Source organism: Eurypyga helias, unplaced genomic scaffold (assembly GCF_000690775.1).
Source record: "Eurypyga helias isolate BGI_N326 unplaced genomic scaffold, ASM69077v1 scaffold13769, whole genome shotgun sequence".
Classification (NCBI taxonomy): Eukaryota; Metazoa; Chordata; class Aves; order Eurypygiformes; family Eurypygidae; genus Eurypyga; species Eurypyga helias.
This window is the reverse complement of record NW_010270194.1, coordinates 1-22,446: the sequence shown is the minus strand read 5'-3', so window position 1 is coordinate 22,446 and position 22,446 is coordinate 1. Positions and strand designations below refer to the sequence as shown.

The 22,446-nt window shown below is 45.6% G+C and overlaps 2 protein-coding genes across 2 annotated transcripts; both read left to right on the top strand.

Moving 5' to 3' along the window:
• Window positions 1-782: 782 nt before the first annotated feature.
• On the top strand, window positions 783-3,293 carry E2F8 (E2F transcription factor 8; the record flags this gene model as incomplete). Its single annotated transcript, XM_010158365.1, is given in 5 exon segments — window positions 783-995; window positions 1,861-1,990; window positions 2,112-2,150; window positions 2,153-2,424; window positions 3,114-3,293. Coding segments are annotated over 5 exon segments (834 nt in total), but the record flags the coding sequence as incomplete, so codon positions are not given.
• A 9,702-nt stretch (window positions 3,294-12,995) lies between these two features.
• CSRP3 (cysteine and glycine-rich protein 3 (cardiac LIM protein)) lies at window positions 12,996-21,079 on the top strand. Its single transcript, XM_010158364.1, has 5 exons — window positions 12,996-13,121; window positions 17,326-17,494; window positions 18,866-19,001; window positions 19,662-19,755; window positions 20,883-21,079. Exons 1-5 carry the CDS (start codon window positions 13,010-13,012, stop codon window positions 20,960-20,962), a joined length of 591 nt encoding a protein of 196 aa, XP_010156666.1. The 5' UTR covers window positions 12,996-13,009; the 3' UTR covers window positions 20,963-21,079.
• The last annotated feature ends 1,367 nt before the right edge of the window (window positions 21,080-22,446 follow it).

The window sequence follows — 22,446 nt, the reverse complement described above, 5'->3', positions numbered from 1 at the left end:
ATCACATAATCTTGCTGGTATCTGCAGAGCATCAGAATATACAGTATGCAGTGTAACACATCTTTAAGAATCCAACCTAGGATCTGCATTCTTCCCCTTGTTCCCCTCTCTTCCCCCTCTAACTATTTATTTTCAAGAAGATGTGCCAGGGTGTACAGGTGTTAGTCAAAATAAAACAACTCCCCAAACATTATTTCAAGACTTACCTATTTCTGCAACGATTCTGGAGTAGGTCAGGTTGCTCCTGTTGCTGGCATTCATCCTTGGCTTTCGAGGTGCTAGGAGGGAAAGTGGACACATAAAAGGTGCTGGACAGGGAATGTCTCAAAATCCTGATGCCTTCCACCTATCCAGTGTCGGACACTGTGAACGCTGGGTGGCTCAGGCATAGTAACACAGCACATGAAGAGAGTAAGAGGTTCAGCTCCCCTTGATGCATGTGGAGAAACCGGGTCTGGGTTGCTTTCTGTTCCTCAGTTGCTGAATGTTTTGGTGCCTCTGCAAATTATTAGGCTGCTCTAAGCTGTCCTTGACAAGCTCTCAGCGTGTTGTGACAACCGGTGGTGTCAAACACCCACTGGCTGTGGAGCAGCAGGTGGGGGGTAACATAGACCTCGTCTTACCGACTAGAAAACGCTATAGCACAAACTCGGGGATCAGGAGAAAGGATAAAAGCTTGCTTTCCAAATTTTTTATATGTATAGGTATCACTGTAGACCCGTAATTGAGAATGTTAAGCCTTACAGTGTCTGCCTTTTGTACGTACTTTTTTTTTTTTAAAGGGAGAACCCACTAAAAGTGAAAGGCCACCTTCCACTAGCTCACAAACGAATCACGAAACGGACAATTCCCAGGAACAAAACCCAACCAAACTGTTAGCTCAGAACACGGCAAGTTGCGATGACCAGTGTAAAAGAGAAGATACTCCCAAAGAGGAGGACCAAACCCAAACTAAACAAGACATACCTGTGGCATTTGCCATTCCTTCTCACGAGGTAAGCTTTGTTGGACACCCCCGCTCATCCTGCTGGGAAAAGGCCACCGGGCATCAGAAGAAACAAAACTACAACGAACTACACACGTAGAGGTTGTCTTTGGCTGCATTATTTTTGGTGTGTTTTTAAAACCTTATTTTGGAGGAATGTAGGACTTCCCTTTCTGCATTAAGTGCATGAATAAGAGGACATGAAGTGACTTTCAGGCTTTGATCAGGACAAAGATCACAACTAAGATCAAGTAGGTGAAGGCACCGCTGAGGTCCCTTGTATCCCCAGTCCTTGGTTTGTGTCTGTTTGTCTCAAATACTTTGATTTACGACAGAATCAGGTGAAACACTCGTCATCAGTAACATTTGGTGTTCTGCAGTTAAGACTGTAGAGAATGTGAATAAAAAACAGTTTTGTTGACAAAAACAGAACTTAAAATGCCATAAGAATCCTCTTCCAGTATTTGCCTTACGAAAAACACAATCCAAGAATGAGATGAGATGATGATTATGGGGCCCAGCTGTTTATTCTGGAGGGAAAATAAAAAAAAGTAGTCAGCATCAGGATTTCTCTTTTGTCTAGCCTATCTGTACTGTGTTAATCCCAGATGGATTTCCAGTTCCTCACCGAGCATGTCAGCTGGAAACAGAGCCATCTGACTTCCCCAGAGCGGGACACTCGTATTTTAAAGAGGATGTCCTTGAGTCAGTTGTGTCTGCTCTCAGACAGGAGGGAGCACAGGGAATGTGAGATCCTGGGGATACGGAGGATGAAGAATAAAAACATGGCAAGGGGGATGCAACTTTGGAGAAAACCCTCATTGTATGTCGATTGCGTGTCTGGGGTAAAGGTGCCTTGTCTCTTTCTTTTTCAGACCTTTTTTCCCTCTGGTTACCTTATTCCTCTCGCTCAGTGCACCCATGGCAATGAGGCAGCCCTGTCTAATACGGAGAAAGCCAGGATCTGTTCCCTGCAGCACACTACCTACCACTCACCCGTCGCTGGTGAGTATTCAATAAAACAGGCATGCGGCTGTCGGCCTTTGAAGGCTGGCGGGCTGGATTCATCCTGCCGCGGTAGCGAAATCACAGCGCGACGGCCTAGGTCTCCATTTTTCTGTTTCAGGTGTCATTCCAGTGACAGCATCTGAACTGCAAGCAGTTTTTTTTCTTTCCACATCACGCCCCTGAACATAATGCTCTCGCCAACTTCTATCGCTGCCGCGCCTGTACTGAGCAACTCCTGCCTCAATTCAAGCAACACCAGTTCTGCCCAAAGTCCAAGTTCTTCAGTTCTGAACTTCACGCTGCAGCACATAGGACTAATACCTGCTGGAATGCAAGTTCCTGCAAATCCTCTTCTTCAGCACGTGCCAGTCTCTTCCCAGCCAGACGACGTTAGCCACGGCTCAGACGGCGTGAACTCGCAAGAAGAGAAGGTACGTAAAAAATACGTTGCAGCTTCTTGCCGGTGATGGGCTGAGCGGGAACTATCGTTCCTTTACAGCAGGGGAATGTGTAAATGGGTTTTCTACCCTCGCAGCTCAGCACTGCCCACCAAGAGCTGGCCGTGAGGGACAACGGAAGTACCCTTAACGGCCAGGGAAGGAAGGAGGAACGGGTCTCTCCTTTGTCCTGGCGGTGGGGCTGGCCGGGAGGTGACAAGAAGTGAAGGGACAGGGGTTGTGCATAGAGCTGAGAAGACACTTAATACCAGATTGTCCATGGTTACGTTGTCTTTCCTTCTCATTACTCTCCTACTCTGAAGTTCTTGGCGTTTGATGTTAGCTTTTTTTTACTAGGATGGGCTGGTAGGGGACTAAAAGGCTGGGTTTTTCCACAGGAAGTTTCTCAGGTAATACTGTGTCGCCCGAGATCTGCTTGCCGTAAAAAAGGAGATAGGAGGGCATTAGAGAACCCAGATTTCCATTTCATTAATTTTGTATATATACATTTATAGCTGTATCAAGGCATGGAGATCTATGGTTCTCAGTAAAGGTTTGCTAAGTGTTTTGATTTCCAGGAAGAAATGCCCTAGTTTGGTAACATCCTGTAGAAACCTAAAACTAGAATTCACTTTGGGTTTTTTTTCTTCCCCTCAACTGAAAACAACCTTCTCTCTTCTCAGCGTCCTGTCCCAAAGGAACCCCAAGAGCCCCGGACAGTTATGGAAAATTTTTTCCGCACGCCAGGAGGGCCCAACACGGAACCGTCACCGGCCACAACTTCAAATGGTGCTATTAGAACCTCTCAAGGAACGCCGTATATTCCTCAACGAAAACTTGAAGTGTCAGAAGACCAATCCTGAGATGCTGGTTGCTGAATGTGTTCGCAGGCGTCACTCCTGCTACCGCACCGCACACCTCTCGGATTGCTGACGGCCGCTGCGCCTCGGACACGGATTGGCAAGACGTCAGTACTGGAACAGCCTCAATTAATGCTTCAGAATTCAAACTGGCTCTTAATGAGAAATCTAATGTCTAATTATTTTTCCAAAAGGCTTACCTGGAGTATTATAGCAACAAAGTTATGTATCTAGGTGGTTTTTGGTGGGGTTTTGGTTTTTTTTTTTTTTTTGTTGCTTTTCTGCTATGCAAAGTGAGCTGAAATTGTCTTTGTACAGAAAGGTACAGTCTGTCAGTCAGTACGTATTTTGCACAAGAAAAAGTACTGTGAGTGTGTACATACTTTATGTTTTAACAAAAAGACCGCAGTTAAAATGTCTTGCTCGTATGTTCAATAATGCTCTTTTGTAAAGCGAGTAAAAAAAACCCCAAACCAACAAAAAAAGGAATTCTTAATCAATTTTTATATAAGTTAAGAATTATTTATACTGTATTTTTAAATCAATTTGTTCAGATTAAACTTACATCAAACTCAAATTTTGACTTTCTTTGTCTGATCAAGTTAAATTGCCTGAGGGAAGTAACACCCTGTACACTCCCTGGCTTTGTCAGAGGGGGCTGGGTGGCTTCTGGAGAAAGGGGAAATGGTGCTTCACCAGAACAGGGTTCCACCAACTCGACCTGACTTCTGCCCTCTTGTCAGCAGAGATGACATCTAAAAAGAACAGAGGAAAATAGAGTTATGAGGTTTGGCTGCTGGCAGGAGGGAGCCCCGTGTCCCTTGGACACGCCAGCCAGGCTGTTCTCTTCGTTTCTGCCTTCTAGCTCAGATCAGCAGCAGCTCCCAAGCAGTGTTTCTCCCCGGCTGCAATTTCATACCCAACGGGCGCTGTTAAACCCACGGGATTTCAACGGGTACAGCAGCATCGCTTCCAGGCCGAAGGAAGGAAGATGAGGCCTCCTCACACGGCTCGCGCTCAGATGAGAGGGAGTAACCAACAGAAAAAAGGAGAACACCGTGTATCTGCCTTCCCAGGTACACGGCGCCTGGCTGTCCCCGTGAGGGCAGGAGAAGGGCTAGCAAAGCCCTAGCTCCAGGCCCGGACTGTGTAAAAACCAGATCGTTAAAACAGCTAATACGGAGAAAACAACTGGATTTTTAATGCTGCAAAACTGGTTTACGATACAAAATACACCTGACACAACAGGGTCACTATGGAGCTACCCCTATATGAAGGGGAGAGAAGGATGAAAGCTGGAAAAAGGGGGGGGGAATCTCACTGCAGCAGGGACTAGGGGGTTTTCCTTCTCCCAACCAATAACAACTCTACGATTCTGTAATCAACGGGTCATCCTTGCACATTTAATTCTAGAAGTGTGAAGGCAAAGGCTTGTCGAAACTTGTGCTACCCAGCGGAAGCAAACTACAAACCCTTCGTCTGTGGACAACGCAGAGTAAGAAGCTACGCTACTCAGGCTCGGCGTAAACGGTCTTCTCCCAACCTGCTCCGTGCCGAAGAGCTGAGCACACATCCTGTCTTGCTCTGACTGTCTCCTGGCTCCTACCAGCGTCCAATCGCTGGCTTCGTGGCGCAGGTTTTGGAACACCTACCACTCGACTCCCTGGTTTGTTTTTCAGGCTGAAAAGGTACCGCTTTGCTGCTCCAAAACCCGCCTTCCTCCTGCCTCACCCACCCTTGTATGTGACCCGAGGACCCGACGTGCCCGCCTGCCGCGCTCCGGTCCCCAGGCTCACTGTGCTTCCGATACGCCGTGCTCCCGTTCTCCGAGCGGCGTTCCGTAAGCCCTACCTCTGATTTAGAGCAAACACCGCATTCCCGCTCCACCAGGAACACAACACAGCAGGCGTGCGCACGCTCCAGTTGCCCGCTTCAAGGCTGTTCTTCCAGCCTCGGCTCCCGTTAGCCATGGCGGACCAGGGATTACACGGAATGGCCACTAACTCCTATGGATCCGACTGCTCCCCTGAGCTGTGAAGAGCCTCTCAGCAAGGCTCGCTTCCCTACAGGGCACACAGTGTCTAGGGCAGCACAGAAGCACAGCAATGAGGCAACACCCAATACCAGGAAACTTAAAGGTTGTTCCCTACCTTTTCGCCTTAAATTCTCTAACAAATTCAAAGGGAAAATACTGAAAATTTGGGAAAGAGGTGTTTATTCCCAGATTTCCCTGTGGTTGGTTACGGTGCAAATCCATCCAAGGACATGATCTACCGGGCGCAGCTGATGACATGGGTGAAGATTATGGAAGCTCGAGTTCTCTCCCAAGTCAAGGGTCCTAATCTAGGCACCGCCGGGGGTGCAAACAAAGCGGTCCTAAGCTGCTTGGCACTTCTCCTGTACTCCAACAGCGAGCTCAGTCTCGCCCCACCCCTCCTTGCTGCCCTCTGACAACTAACATCTCGTACCGCCTGCACTGCGCCGTCACCTCTGTATTTAGCCTTACGTGACACAGGCAGAGGAGTGCCCTTAACTCTCCAGAGAGAATGAACGAGATGGAATCCAGCTCTCCTGCTCAGGAAAAATTAGTCCTCCAACTTTACATCAAAGACAAAAACCTTCCCTAGTCTCAACGGTCAATGGAACTACAGGATCCTAAGAGATTTCAAAGCAGCCTCAGTGAACAGACCCCCAAAATCCTGAAGTCTGGCATGGATTTGGCATCTGATTTCCTTAGGTTTCCACTAAAGTCCCACCGTTGAGGCTGTCAGCCTCAGACCTGTAGTCTGCAACCCCACGGCTGTAAGGGGTCGGCCCTCTCACGCACGGCCAAGTCCGGGATACCCAACCAAGTTTCTCGATTCAGCCATCCCTTTAGAAAATGAGAGTTAGCTTCTAAATCTGTAAAGCACTTAAAACCCTGTAAAAAGTGAGCTTTAAGTGCTTCATTCTTTGGTCTCCACGCTTCCGGCACGCCTGCAGCATTTCCAAGGCGCTCCGTGCGGCGTAGCCAACACAGCTGCCATGATGAGACGTGCTAGACCTTACGCGTAAAACCAGCCAGCCTAATGCCTAAAACCAGCGAAAACTTGAAAACCAGAGCAAAAAACCCAGTTCCAAAGACAAACCAGTTATATCTATCGCACCATGAACTGCTGAATGAAATTCTACTTGGTTCCAAACTGCCGAGTTCCAGAGGTTCCTACAAACAGGTTTTGGATTATTTTTTTTAATGAATTAGTTTGGTAAAGCACTTTTGGCAATGTGACCATTTGTGAGTAAACCCTCTTTCCAGGAACTGTTACTTTAGGATTCAGTTTCAAGCAATGCAGTCACAACTGTAACACTCCAATCTTCACCCCTGCTCTCGGGGACTGCGGCTGGGAACGCTCTCCAGGTGTAACCCGAGGGGCTGCATTGTTGTCCACCTACTCACGAGTGGACATCAGGGAACAAAATGCCAGGCTTTTGTCAGAGGTTATTTTCAGTTTGATGACAGCAACAGCATTGCTCAGATCCCTGAGGCCCTTTCTCATTCCCCTCCCCTCCCAGCCTATAGGGCCAGCAGCGGTGGCCACTGCCTTTAAAGAGTGCCGGAATCCCTCACCTTCAAACCCTTTGAGGCCTACGGAAACAGGGAGAAGCATCAAGCGACTCCGGTGAGTACGCTACGTGGGCTTTGCCAAGACTCTCGGGCATAAGAGCTTGGTTATTTTACTTTTTCCTAATAACTTGACAAAGAGAAAGGCGTGGGTATAGCACAGAAACGTGACTCCTACAGAGCTGACGGCAGTATTTGAGGCATAAGGATAAGAGCAATCCTTCTGGGCTTCTCAGCCTGTTTAGTAGCTACTGGTGTTAGAAGAAGGGGGCGGCGGGGATCCTCGTGAACAAGATCCACGCTTTGGCTACACGCAAGACTGGACCAGAGAAGTTTCAGGAACTTTTAAAGATTTTGTTACAGAGCTACAGAATTAGGTTTTTCATAAGTAGTTTGTTTTGTACATATGCTTTATAAAGCACATAAATTTATGTGCTTTCATAATTTCCCAGATAAAATTATTCTAGAAGTAAAAAAAAAATTCTAAGCCAAAATCCTCAAAAATATTTGTTGTCGGTGACCAATCGGGTTTGTATCAAACCAGGAGAAAACCTCTGTGTAGAGCTGACAGCTAGATAAGGCCGCAGGACGAAGGAATGCACACCTCCGTCGCTCTAGCATTAGAAGACAGCACGGTTGGTCAAGCTTTCAGAAAGGCCCTGGTAATTAAGAAAAAAGCTGTTTACTTTGAAAGGTTTTCTACCTGAAGGTAAAATTATCCCAAAGAATCAAGCCTTGAACATAGGTAAAATGTGTCTGTGTCTGATCCATCATGGCAATGTTTCCTAGCCTGTAACAGTTTTGCTTGGCATTTAAAAGACTTAGTGCACAGATAAGGCTTTAGAGAAGGATCTTGTAGAAGGAAAAGTGAAAGTTGATAGCCCAGGATTAGGTCTGGAAAAAGGAACAGGGCATTTGTACAGTAGGATACAGTTTCCCACAGCCACACGAATCCAAGTGAACTCTGGGCGAGTATATGCGTGGCGGTGGGGGGTTGTTCAAATCACAATCTTGTTCTAGTGTCGGGGCATCTTATTTTTTGGAGGTGTGGCCTTAAATTTCTGCAGCAGTGTGCACCAAGAAAGTCTTAAAAGAAATGTGGCATTACTCTGCTAGAGAAGAACAGTCGATTGGAAGGACAGAGAGATGAAAGCAAAGGACTCAGACACAGGAGCGTGGGGTTTTCTCTCAGCTTCATACCACGTCACTTAAAATCTTTTGTTTCAGAAGGGCTGGTGTAACTTAGTGCCAGTGAGAAATGATATTAACCTTCCTGTGTCAGTGTGGAAATACGCCTCCTTTGGTACACGTTTACTGCCTATAGAAAGGGAAAACGCTAGTCATCATGAGACCGTGGTGGAGGCTAAGTCTATGAGACTAATAAACTGAAAATTTACCTGTAGCCATAATCCACTGACCACATCAAAATACAAAAAATATGATTATACATACGTAACAGTATTGCATCTTTCGTTAAATGAGCTCTCTTCCGATACAAACGCGTTCTCCGTTGTCAATCTACTCTTCCGAGAGAGCACGCTTTCTGCAACGGATTGGATTCCGACAAAAACACCGTCAGGCTCTCGGAGATGCAGAGGCAGGAGCTGTGCTTTACGCTGCGGACACAGAGAGACAGCAGTGAGCGTTGGCTGCAGAGGAAAACTAGGGCAGCGAGGCATCCCTACTTTTATGAAGGAAGCCACGTATCGCTACCCCGCGGTGCTGGTGGGGCGAGTCACGCTAAGGACGGTGGAATGAGCCCGTGGTGGTCACAGGACAGGTCAGCAGTGGAGCCGCGATTAGATACCGGGATGGAGTCCCAGCTGCACTGGCCACATTTCCCACAGACTTCAGCTGGGAAAAGAATTTCCAGCGTAGCTCGGTGCTTGCGCTGCAATGCAGACAGCGATTTGGTACTATCACTGTTCACTGAGTATGTAAGGAATCGTATTCTTATACCTTTTACTGAATCTGAACACCTAGCTGGGGCTAGACCCGAGAGAGGCGCAAGGCACAGCCCATCCGTTGCTCCTCACTCAGCGTTTCCGTCAGCCGTCAGAGACCGGCATTCCCCGTCGCGTTCACCCCCTTCAAAGCCACCCCGCACGCACGCAGCACCCCGAGACAATCCTCCCAGCCCCCCACTACGGCACCTCCGCCCTCCGGTCCGATGTGCCCCAAGCTCTCCGCTACCCCATGCGTAAGCACCGAGAAGGGGAAGCCTCGTTTAGCGAGGCAACACCACAGTTATTGTCGGCATCTTTTTCACCTGCACCACATCACCCGCACTAACGCTGCCTTTTACTCCCCTGCACACAAGCTCAGCAGGGCAGCACTGCATCCACTTCCCACTTAGATCAATGGATCTAAATATATTTTTGGATCATGTTCTTAGCAGAAGCGCGCAGATGAGCGAGACGCACTCTGTGACAGTTAGGTGGCACCCAGATTCGTACGGCGTGACTAACAGCCCAACAGAGAACAGCTCGCATTTTTTCATGCCTGTGCAGAGCACAGAAATGCTTCATAGGCTCCCCTGCTCTGAGGCTAGCCGATACACAAGCCCTAAGTCATGAGAAGCATGCATCCTTGGCTGCACATCTAATGCGTGTGAACCCCACTCCGCATCGTAGCTGCATTTTGAAGCAGGCTACAAGCTGCTGAACGCTCTCAGAGCAAGTCCAAGAACACTCCTCCAGCTTAACAGTACCGTGAGTGCCTGCCAGCGCGGCGCGACGTCAGCGCTCAGAAGTTGCTCTGTCACGCGGTTGAGGCATTTAGAGTGGGCCCACTCCACTTCCCACCAGACCACCAAAATATAGCAAGCACCATGTGCTTAGCAGGCACTGGAAGTTAACCACATTTAGACAACCAAGTGCAGGGAATTTCAAGGGGATTTAGATACCGACACCCAAGGAAATTGAGACTTGGGGTGTCATTTTTTCTAGGACCAACAGGAGACCGAGTTCTATTTGCACACTGTAAGGATGAAGTTTTACCCACCGTTACAATTTAGATGAGCAGAAAACCATGAATGCCATATACCCCGCGGAATTTACTTGCTCATGGCAATACCGCTGCCGGGACGGTCGCTGCCGTCCAGCGTTCAGAGAGAGGAACAGAGCAAGGACACAAGGAGCACGGACGTGACCTGGTACCTCACCCGGCTGTTAGGTCAGCCGGCACAGGCACCACGGCGTATGCTGCCCTTCTTACACCGGTATCCTCATGGGAACGTTTTTACTGTGACTTCTTTCTCCTACAGCTTCCCATCAGGTGATGCCAAAAAAACATGGAAAATGTGTGTGCATGCCCAGTCACGTTCCTATAATTAGCCTCAGGAGCGACGGTTCTTTTAAGAGCTCTAACCACAGCCCGTAACAGCCCAAGGTTCACTATCAGACATTATCACAGATCGCTTTTTCCCTTCAGCTAATGATGTAATTAGCTACTTTCCAACCAGTGTCCCGTTGCCACAGACGGAGACACTTGGTGTGCCTTTGAGGGGAACTAAAAGAGCAGAAGCAGTTTTACAGAGGCTGGAGGTACCAACCGCTCTCCTCCCAGGCAGTGAGCGCTGCTGCTCCAGCTGGGAAAGGATTCAGCTGGCAACTTGATTAGAAAGGGAACGTTGTGAACACAAAAATCTCATTTTAGTTTTTAAGGAAGTGTCACAAACTGATTTTTATCTCCCATCGCTCTTCCTTCTCTTAAGATGTTTGAAACATTGCTTGAAATATTTTTCCTAAGAGAAAATAAATTGCACCAAGACAAAGGTACTTTAAAAATAGGAGAAAATACAGAATGGCAGTATGAGACAAAAAGATTTTACCTGCATGAAAGACCTCTCTCTGTTCCTTATCTCCCATTTAAAGAAAGAGAAAAGAGACCATAGCGGTGCTATTCAGTAAAGCCTTTACCGAGTAAGTACTGACCAAATGCACAGCCTATTCCTTGTGTGCAGTCCCTTTTGTTTATTTCAGCTACCTCTAATTTTTGCTCGTTACGTTACAGATGAACATTGTTAGAGGCAAGCCGAGCTTTTCCTTTTTGCATCATGAGTTTTCTCACTGTCAGAGCAGTTTGGCTCCTGAACAGCCTGCCAGGAGAAGTGATAGGGCCGCGAGGAGATGACGCCGTCGCTGTATGACGGCGGCGGACGAGGCTGACTGAGCTGGGGAGGCTGTTCAGCGAGCAGAAATCAGCCTCACGAAGAGACGGAGAGGTTGGATCTTGCATGAGGATGACAGGTTTGCTGCCTGTTGCAGTAACAGTCACAGCAGTGAATATGTACTTACACAGGGTTAAGGATGCACTAATAACTGCAGTACTAGAGCAGAGATGTTTGGATATGCTGGTACCAGCACTGTTACCAAACACTGATTGTTCAAACGTGCCCACGTTTCCATGTCTTCAGTGCTGCTGCTTCAGCATGTGCACACACTCCTCTGCTATCTTCCTACTGCTGGACAGACGTGTCTTTTATACAACCGCGTGATTTTTAGTGTGAGTAGCCAGAAAGAATTCCCTTCGGTTCCAGCCTGCAGAGCTGGCACATGGGAACGGCTCACTTCATTCTGAAGACGCAGTACAGAAGTCACTGAGATGACAATGAACACGGGGCGTTAGTGTCCAGGGTACAGACATAGTAAAATGTTAGTCTAAAATGCAAGCCACTGAAAATACCCACTAAGTTACATCACTGCTGTGATAAATTCCCCTCTCTCTCACTTGACCTCAGAAGAAAATTCTGAGGTCACAGGTCTGATTCAGCATTCAAAATCCTCTTCTTAGTTAAGAATATCTCACGGTGAATTTAATCAAGCACAGATAGCAGGCTTTGAAAGAACTATAATAAGAAGGTGACTGGCTTTCCAAGAAGCAGAAGGAAGGCTTGCGCCAGGAGCTCGGAACAACCCGATAATACGACGTGCGTATGACAAGATGACGTTCCAGTCTTTCCAGAAATGATGACTCAAAGGAGAAAAGAGAAGGGCAAACCATAGGTTGGGGTTGATTCAGATGCATGACAGCGCAGTCGCTGAGAAGGGCACTTACTGAGCCTGCCGTCAGGCGAGCCGAGCTGGGCTCCTGGCTCCGACACCGCCCTCCTGCGTGACCTTGGGCAAGTCACTTCAACAGCAACTGGAATAGCAAGAACTGGAACAGTAAGCGCTACTCACCTTTCTTCCCCTCCGATGTTTAGATGTGAAAAACAAAATGACAAAGAAAAATACATCTTAAGCACCTCAGGGACCTGTCTGTTGTTACTCCATAACGGCTGTGCAGCACAGTGATCTTGCAGCTGTCTTCTGAGGAATTCAGCAAAGCAACAACGTGTTTCTATTAAAGCATCCTCTAAAATAACATTGTGCATTTGTTAAACATCAAGGTGGAATTATCCAGGTATGAACTGTATAAAGTGGTATCATACTGACACAGAAACCCTTACACAGGTCACCGAGGAAGCGCACGCGGCACTGGATGAACTAGCACTTGGTTTGGAGAGGTATAAATAGTACTACATGCTGGCTCTTCACAGAGTCTAGGTAGAATACAGTGCTGTACCAAATTTAATGCCAAATACCACCCACACTTTTGCTGAAACTCCAGTAAAGCTTCAAAGTGTTTGTAGGCTCATGAAAACTTGCCTTGCAAAACCAGACCAACACACATAAAGCAAAAAACTGAGGGGAAAAGGCTACGCCGAGATACAGGGAAGGGCAGGATTGAAGGAAAATGACTATTTGTCATTGTCAATAAACCCTAGAACCACTTCTCCAGAAGGGGTTTGAGTTATCCTGGCATCTTTTTGCTGAAACACCTCACAGTCATTTCACACGTATCCTGAGCTAAGGAATATCCTTATTTACAAAAGTGAGGACAGAGGATATAAACTGCCCCTGTCCCGAAGCACCCTCACCCACGGATAGGGTACATTCCTGCCACTGCCCAGGTATGTAGGACATGGTAGGTATGCTACAGCAGTTGACTGGGGAGGGGGAAAAAATAGTAATTAAAAAAAAAAAAATCAAGCTGTTGCATATAAAATAATTCCATTTTGCAGTTGTATTTATTTATGTCATGCGGTTTTCTAGGTCACGCCTCAGATATAAGGATGCCGAACTGGGGAGGTGGAGCCAAATGTGGTGCCTGTGAAAAGACAGTGTACCACGCTGAGGAAGTCCAGTGCAACGGAAGGAGTTTTCACAAGACATGCTTCCTCTGCAGTAAGCTGGGCTACACTGCTTTACCCTCACAGTACTCCCACAGCTCTGTGCCAATCATCTTTCATCAATGCTAGTAAATTCAGTTTGGTATTACTCTGCAGGCAATAACGAAGCTTCAGTTTTCCCAACTCAACCCGTTTGCTGACGGGGTGCCTACAGCAGGCTCTTAAGCACCCTGAGCAGCCCACGGGAGAGTGGAAGCGACCAGCATCAGACTGAATTTCCCCCAGATTTGGTAATGCTTATGCGTCTTACTTGTGGGAAAGGTCGAAGTAGGGAGCAGACGCATGTTAACGACCCCACCTAAAGCACAGCACAGTGACACTGGTCCAGCACTCTCTAGAAACCTGAAGATGAGACCTGTTTCCCATCCTTTTAGTAATGGAAGTTGGGAAAATGACTGTATCTGTTTTCAAAGCAGCAGCCAGTTTTCTGAAATGCCAGTTTGACACTCCATAGCAGCTCTTGATAACCAGTGCCAGTTGTCTAGCCCTTTACCCCAAACAACCTGCCTCTCAGGCTCCTGGCTCTTCTTCTTCCAAACATGCACTGGATGATTATTGTTAGGGACACCAGAGTGCTGCAGAATCACAGTGTCTTAGGTCCATCTCCAAGAAACCCTACCTTCTGTCCCACAGCGTAGCACACCACGGCTTTGTTTCAAGTTTAGAAGTCTGGAGGAACTAACCCAACAGCCCTTGTAAGACAAAAGCATGTCTTACTAGGGTATTACAGGAGATGATTCCTCTTACGGTGAATCCTAACATTAACTCACTTCACGTAGGAAAGCTGAAAGACATAACCCCAGTGTCATCAAAATCTCCCACCAACAACTTAGAAGCACCTCCGTCTCCTCCCTCCCCACATTTCATGCACTCCCATTTCACTTACACCACGCACCGCTAGTGCCTGGCAGAGAGCTTCCTGGAAATCTGCTTTCTCCGCAGATGAGCCAGCACTTGCAAAGTTAGAGAGGAGACAGCCGTTCAGCTTGTTTGCTCTTTGTCGAAAGAGTAAACAAGTTGATAACTGAAGATGGCTGAACAGTTGATTTTGCCAACAATGCTTGAGATTTAGTAGCTTTGCCGTACAAATTCCAGCATGACAGCTTAGAAGTCCCTGAATCCAGTTTTTCACCCTTCTTTCCCGGATGGGTAGAGAATTCTAGTTTGGAGGCATGAGACCGGTGTTACATGCTTAGACGACATGGTACAGCGCTAGACAGCATCAGCCCTAAGGACACACTTGAGTCATCTTTGCCTTTCTGTGGGGGCCCTCCAAGTGATGCCTGGCAAACTGACTAAGAAAGAATTCCCTAAAACAGATTTCAGTTAATTGACAACCTTCCATCAGTTCTTAGAGAATGATAAAAACCTCAGTTTTGTGAAAGCTGGAGACTTTTCATTGCTGCCGTGTGCTGCCCATAACAATTAACACCAGGGTTCAGAGAAACTATGGGGAGAGGGACACAGACATGGTAATTATGAGAAAAGCTTTAACTGACACTTGTGCTTTATCAAATGCTAGAAAAATGATACAGCAGCAGAAGGCAAATGAGTAGACTCTCCAGTGTCTAACAAAAATGAACAGCTGTCCTAATAGGGCATAGTTAATAACATTTCTCTCCCGCCTAAGACTGTACCAAGGTTAAGCTTCCTTCTTAGCATAACTGCGCTGTTTTAGTGATTCAGGATAAACAACATGCATCCACTGGCGCTACTAACGGCTTGGTTTGCTGTGGTTTTTTCTTTTTGTTGAGTTTTAATCAGTTAGGGGTTTTGGGGAGGGTTTTTTTAATATTTTATTTGCTCCTTGTAGTTGTAAGGCTGAGCTAAACTATTAATAGGTTAGATATTAAAAAAAGTATTCCCAGCGAAAGTATGTTTAAGGCCAAAACCTAAAGATGCATCTAAGCCCAGCGGGCATAGGAGAGGTGTGTGAATCATGGGAAAAGTAAAGCCAATTAACACACACTAATCAGCAGCTCTGGATGACTCAGTATCACATATCATGTTCATGGGCTTTTCAATGAACCAATTACAGGATTTCGTTGCTCAGCAGAAGAAAAGCAGCCCTGCACAACCTAATCTCAGGCATGGAAGCAGTTAACCTATTTAGCTAAGCTTTTCTATGTTAAATATATTTAAAACATACTTCATGTTACATTTGATGAGACACACAAAAACACACCAGTATTTTTCAACCAAAAAGTTCAGTTGGGGCAAAATTATAAGCAATTCAAACCAACCTGTTAACACAGTAAGACTCCAATGAGCTAAACTCTAGATCACCCTCCTTTTCTACAAACATGACGAGAAGGAAACCTCCTTCCACCAGACCCTCTGTCCCCGTTTACCCACCCTGCTCCTCCGGCAGCTCTTACTCAAACCGCAGCTGTGACGGACATTCGGCAGGATCTCACACCATCAGCCTGAAACTTCTTCGTGCCGGCTGGCGAACAGTATCTGTTGGCAGATGACAGGTCTCAAAGTTATTTCAACAATAGCACTTCAAGGGCTTTGCTCCATCTGTTGTGGTGAATTGATACTCCATCCCTGAGGTGCCAGAAATAGAAACGCTTTATCTACTGCTAGAGTTTCCATCATCCCTTAACCCCCTTAGCAAACACAATTAGCATCTCAAAGCAGAAGAGGCTGCAGCACCATGAGATCAGGTTCATGCGCTGCTATTAAAGGTCTTTGTAAATTATTTCTCCTCTGCACAGTGCAGTGACAGGGTGAAAGCTGCAGAGGTTCCAGCATCAGCCTAAATTCTCTCCTGAAGGATGAATTTTAGACTCACAGCAGGACAGTTACAATGAACACGGAGGGAAGAGGGACATATCAAACTCTCACTGGCTCTTCTAGAGCTTGATCCTCCAACCACCTTCAACACTTGCCTATTTCACAGGTTTCTCCTAGTTTTGGTTGCTTAAGTGGGCTAAGCAACTCGATTTTCCAAGCTACCAGCTGCCCGTGCATGACTGGAACACGCAGTCACGGGCACGCCGACTGAGCATGCGCTTGTTCAAGGCAAGTTGTAGAGAAAGTTCCCTCCTCATCAGCCACTGCAGACACAGCGAGCAAAAAGAAGTGTTGAAATTGTAGTTTTTTGGCATACCACAAGCCCCTGATTGGTTTCTATGGGCACTCTGAACTGAAAGCTTCACCCTCTCCTGATGGGGTGGGGGCTGCCTCACGCCGAGTTCCCAAACAGTGAGCGCAGCATACGCCGTCTCCCAGCTGATGAGGAGTGCAGCTACCGTTTTCCCCATTCGTTATTGCCCAGATTCCTTTGATTAACAGCAAGGAGATCCACTGGACTGGTGACAGAATTTAGCCTCTAAACCTGACCAGGTTTCAGTAATCCAAATTCCATGTCCACTTGATGAGAATAACCGTGTGGCAGACCGGCCTCAGCATGGCTCGTTCGTTCTAGCCGTGGCTTGTGTTTCTCAAAACGTGGATGCTTGCCGACCGAGATCCCCAAATATGCAGCTGTCAGCACTCCTCGGCTTTTGGTCCTTCCAAGCTGAGGTGAGGGTTGAAGCAGTGCTGTAGAGGATGTAGCTTGGGGTCCATTACGCCAGCCAAGCGTTTCTATGGCCCCTTCTACCCAAAAATCCCCCAGACCTTTCCTGGTGAGCTAAGCTGAGTGGTACTTTTTGACAACGACCACGAAGAGGTGTCTGGTTTTAGAACAGCTGTAGTCATACTCTTGCCATCCTGGAGCAAGTCTTAAGAGAGCTGACACTATCAGTTTTTGGGGATCATGGCTTCGCCTTGCACTACAGCTCAAACAAATGTGACTAAAATCAACCCCGTGTCCTGCCGGCCTCCGCCTGGACATGCTGTGTGCAGCACATCCGCTCTCAGAAACATGCTGGGTTTTTATTTTAAAGATTTGGGAGCTTGGGATGATGATCTTCAATCCATCTTAAGCTTCACAGACCTACAGAAATGGTCTTGACCAGCCCCTGCCTTTCCTAGGGTCAGAGTCTAACTTCAGAGCGGCAAAGGAAGCACGCTGTGTGCACGCGCACACCAACAGCCCTGTGATGTTTATACCGACTATGGGCTAACACCCTCCTCTGCCACACTTTCAAAGATAAAAAACCCCTAAACACTGACAGTAACTATTCTGAACCACGAGTTCACATCTGAAAATGCAGATGCTGATCGTGTGCATCTTTTCCTGGTTTCAGTGGCTTGCAGGAAAGCTCTGGACAGCACCACAGTAGCAGCTCACGAATCTGAAATCTACTGCAAAACTTGTTACGGGAGAAAATACGGTCCCAAAGGGATTGGCTTCGGACAAGGGGCAGGATGTCTCAGCACTGACACCGGCGACCATCTGGGCTTGAATCTGCAACAGTGAGTTAAATCCTACTGACAGCCCCCTTTGGTTTTCGGGTACTACTTGTCACTTAGCCGGGTATTTTAGATATTTTGTTCTGTTTCCATAACAACATCTGGCATCAGCAGGAGAGCAGACTTTCCTACCACCTTTCCTTCAGCGGACACAGTAATTTAGCAGTTTCTAATGGCGTCCAGTTCCTTTATGCCTTCTTTACAAATTATCTCCTCCTTCAATGGGCAATTGTTCTGCAGAAGCAGACTTTCTATGCCACCCCAGACATAAATATTCTTTGCAATTGTCATTTGCTCTTAGTAGAACAGTGATAAAGTCACATTTCACTGCAAAACAGGAGAATTCCTGCTCCTCCATCCACCCCCACCCCAATCAGAGGCTGAAATACAGTTAGGTTAGAGAACGAATGACTCCACCACATACTGTTAACTCTTCTCTCAGTGAGAGAAAATGATGTTTCTAAATCCTTCCTGTGGCTCGAATAACACTCACAAACACACAGAATATGTCTGAACCAAGGAATTCTAATGGGACAGCATCTTCCCAAAGCCTCAGCTGCACGTAATTATCTCTGAGAGTACATTTTTATCGTATTGTTCTACAATCCTCAAAGCTGCACGTTGCCAAAGCAGCGGTGTTTTCTTCTGGTATTACTATACGGAAACCAATTAACCAATATGCTCTGCAGGAAATAAAAGGTTAAATAATGTATTTAACCGTAGCTCCTGGTAAGATATGAATCCATTACGAGCAGAGTTCTGTATCAGGAACCGTCATGTCCTGTAGATTTAACAACCTGTTGCAGTCCAACAATCCAATAATTCAAAAGTCATTCTGTGACAGGCTTTATGCTACCACAACGACATAAACCAGAAAGTCCAGAAATACAAATAAAAAGCTACTTTACTGCTGTGCTTTCAACCTTTACTAAGAACCTTAGCTCCTTGCCCAAATGTTACAGCAGCTAATGCAACAACTGCACGCACCTTGTTTCCCCCCAGCTCAGTACCGAGCACCAGCAGACAGCCAGTTACAAAGAACAGAGAGGCCTTTTGCTTGTGGTTTCTCTCTTAATAAGACAAAATTCTTTTTTACTTTCAATTTTCCATTAATCTTTTCTGCATGTGGCTACCGCCAGCTCCACATTCTGAGCCCAAAACAGGCAACATCACCGGTTACAGTGTCAGCTTTTCAACCACACAATGCAGAACTTAAGAGAACACTTTCGTTTTCTCTTCCTCCCCCCATTTTGCATGCCTAAGACCAGTAATTCAGTATTTTCTATGCCTTACCAAAAAAACCACAACTGCATTTCTAGAATGAAGGTAACATTTTTAAGCAGTATTTTAAAAAACTGAGATCTTGTCTTCTAGGGGGTCGCCAAAGCCTGCTCGTCCTTCTACACCAACGAACCCTTCAAAGTTCGCCAAAAAGATGGTAGACATCGATAAATGTCCCCGTTGCGGCAAATCAGTGTACGCTGCAGAGAAAATCATGGGCGGAGGAAAAGTAAGTAGTTAGAACAGCACTAAAAACAAAAGACACTCTTACAATGGTGGTAAACTACCACTAACACAGCCTTGGTCATTTGAATTTTTACCCATAGTCTTGATGAATTCGCAAATTGCTAGGGTCTCCGATGCACTTTCTGGTCTAAACCCATATGCTTTTCACCAGCCACCTTCAACGTTCTGCATCTTGTTGGTGTCTGAACAACAACCAGGTACAGTACAGGCTGGCTCATCTACCACTGTCACCCTGCTGACACCTCTGGGGACATTCATAATTTAAGCATTTATTTGTAGCGGTAATTACAGATAAATTGAAGAGATTATGCGACCAGAAAAACAAGAGCCTGCCTCACATGATGTATGCTAGCTCTCTGCTCCAGGAACTTTCACTGGAATAGTATCTTGCACATCAAAGGAATGGCCAAACCAAGAGTAGTAACGGCAGCGCTCTGCTTTGTACCAGACTTCCACTAATAAGGAAGTCACTAGGTAAGCTGTTAGATAAGTAACGGAAAAAAAGACTAATCTAGAAGGACTAAAAGTGGAAGCCGTAAGACAGCTTTAACCTTTTCACACCACAAAAAAACAAAGGTTGTTTCTTGTACCTGCTGGCTGTGCACTTTGTGTAATGAACAATGAATTGTCCTAATTTCCTCAGCCTTGGCACAAGACATGCTTCCGCTGCGCTATCTGTGGGAAGAGCTTAGAATCTACGAATGTTACAGACAAGGATGGAGAGCTCTACTGTAAAGGTAAGAATTGGAACGAGCTGAGCTGGGTTACTAAATCTGTCTAAAATTACTCTTTTTAGACCTATTGATGCCATCGTGATTTACTCTGTTGAATGCTTAATGACTTCATGAAATTCCATCTTATCTTTTTTAACAACTTTCTGAAAGCAAAGCAAAGAGCTGTGGTAACACTGCAGTTGTGCCTTCTGCTATTAACAGTTCAAATTCAAAGCTGTAATTTTTCTATCAGTGTGACATCCTCTCAGATCTCTCCTCAGACCTTCTAACAGGAAGGCTGGCCGTGTCTGCTGGGCAGACTCTTGTACCTGCATGATCTCACCCAAAAAACCCCAAAGCAAAGCTCACCTCTTTAAGGCCATGGTCCTAACTGGACTTCTTCCCCGTAAGCGTTCAGGTACTTCACTAGATTGGTAGTACAGAAGAGAAGGCATTCATGCTAATTATGCACCCAGATGTTCTTCTGCGATAGATTCACAGCCTTCACTTGACTCTTAGAAATAGCTTAAAGGGAAAAATAGGCAAAGTTTTTATATCCGAGGCTGAACTTTACAGAAAAACCCAAAGAATAAGACTTGAGTTCTGTGACTGGGTACAGCCTCACAACTCCAAGAGACCAAGTCAGCGTATCTGGAGAAATACGCTGACCATTACGACTTCCTCAGCAGAGTTGTGCTATTTGTAGTTATGTAACTACGGGCACACTTCGCCACGCAGACTTAGAGTGGAATGCTTTACACGACCATCAACACTTTCGTGACTATGCTCTAGTTCCTTCACCCTCCTTTGAAAATCTCCGACTGTTACTCATACAGACCAAGTTTTACTGAGTATTTTCAGCCAGGGAAGTAGCTTTAATGAAAACGTTACGTAGATCTTAAATACACAGTTTCTTAATTTTTGGGGTTTGGTTGTTTTTTTTTTTTAAAGACCAGATGTGACCTCTGTTTAATTCAACGACATGGTTCCAGTTTCACTATTAGAACCTGTTGACACTTCTGAGAAAGATGCTATTTCAGACTGCCTTCATTTTATTAACCTAAGTTTGGAAGTAGTACTAAACCCAAAAGTCACTTACCTCTACACAAAAACATTCAGACCACCATTTACCTCCCCTCTTCCTTTTGCAGTGTGCTACGCCAAAAACTTTGGTCCCAAAGGAATTGGTTTCGGCGGCCTCACCCAAGTGGAAAAGAAAGAGTGCGAATGAGAAGAAATGGATGCATCAGACTCAAACTGCTGGTGGTGCCACCAAGTGACAGTTGTCAAGTAGAACATTAATCACCACGTAGTGCTAAGAACCTAGGGCATTTGCATAATATTTTCCCCCTTGCAGGAAAAACTTGTGAGCTTCTACCTTAAGAAATTCTTAGAATAGTTGAAAATGGTACAGTGATAAAACTGGATTCCTGTTTGTTTTCCAGTAAGTAAAGACAAAAAAGCCCACGGAGCGTTATTCATGGAACATTATTGCTTCTTAAATGAGTGTTCACCACACTGGAATTTCGAAGACCAGGCATACTGTCCCAGTCAGACCTTACGGAACGCAAGGCTCCGTTCCCGTTCCGTCTGTATTTTCCTTCGTTTAGAATGCCATGCCACCTACACTCCTACCCATACCCCCGTGGCATTTTGAACATCTTGACCTTCTATGTTATGGCCAAGTAGATGTCACTCACTTCGAGACTGAGAAATTCTTTCTCTCAAAGGGAGGCATTTCTGAAGAAAAACAACATTTTCTTAGCATACAGCATTCTAAGCTTGGTAATTGTATGTTTTCAAGCTGCAATAAAGTTCTGATATTGCTTCACTATTTTTACTTGAATTTGCTTGTCCTTTACGCTCTAAGATGCCACAGATAAATGCATTTCAGTGACACGTATGAAATCCCCCACTTCTCAGCTACAAGAAATCTGTTTCTTTACACTTCTTTACTCTTATGTTGTCAGTTCTAGACCGTAATTATCTTAAATTTTCTGACTTTGACCTGTTTCCCTGCTTGTTTTCATTATTAGCTACTTTGACTTACATTCAAAATCCCACCGCCAGTGGAGCTGGCCACTCCAGAATGAAGTAGCCTTTTCTTGGGAATATGACTGACAGATAGGAACAATTACCTCTTTTTATATACTGCTATTTTCCATCATCAACTTACCCATTTTCATACACTAAGAGGTCATATATACAAGCAAAACAGAAGGCAAAGAGTCAGGCTTTATTCTTACAGTTTAGTGTTTACCTGTTTTTTTTCAAATACCTCACTGGTCACATATCCCTTGAATGTATTTCAGTCTGTCAAAATACATTTGGAAGCACGAAAGCTCTATTTTATTAGATGTAAACCCTCCAAATACAAACACTTAGGGGTTTTCAGCAACATAAGCAATAAAATTACAGGGTAACTATACTATTATATTTTTAAATATGAACATTCCCCCAAATTTTCAAACATAATTTTATTTTATTATCTGCCAAATAAAGCAAAGGGTACCAACGGGGTTTTCAAATACTGCCCTAAAAAACTTACCTTTAGAAATATATATTCTTAGTGTCATTTCATCATGTTAAACTTTAAATAGTTTCACCTCAAACTACATATACACTGACATACTCTGATTGTTCCAAATATAAACTTGCTGCAGCTTATGTGAGATAGGTTTCATATTTAAAACAATGTCGTGGTTTAACTCCGGC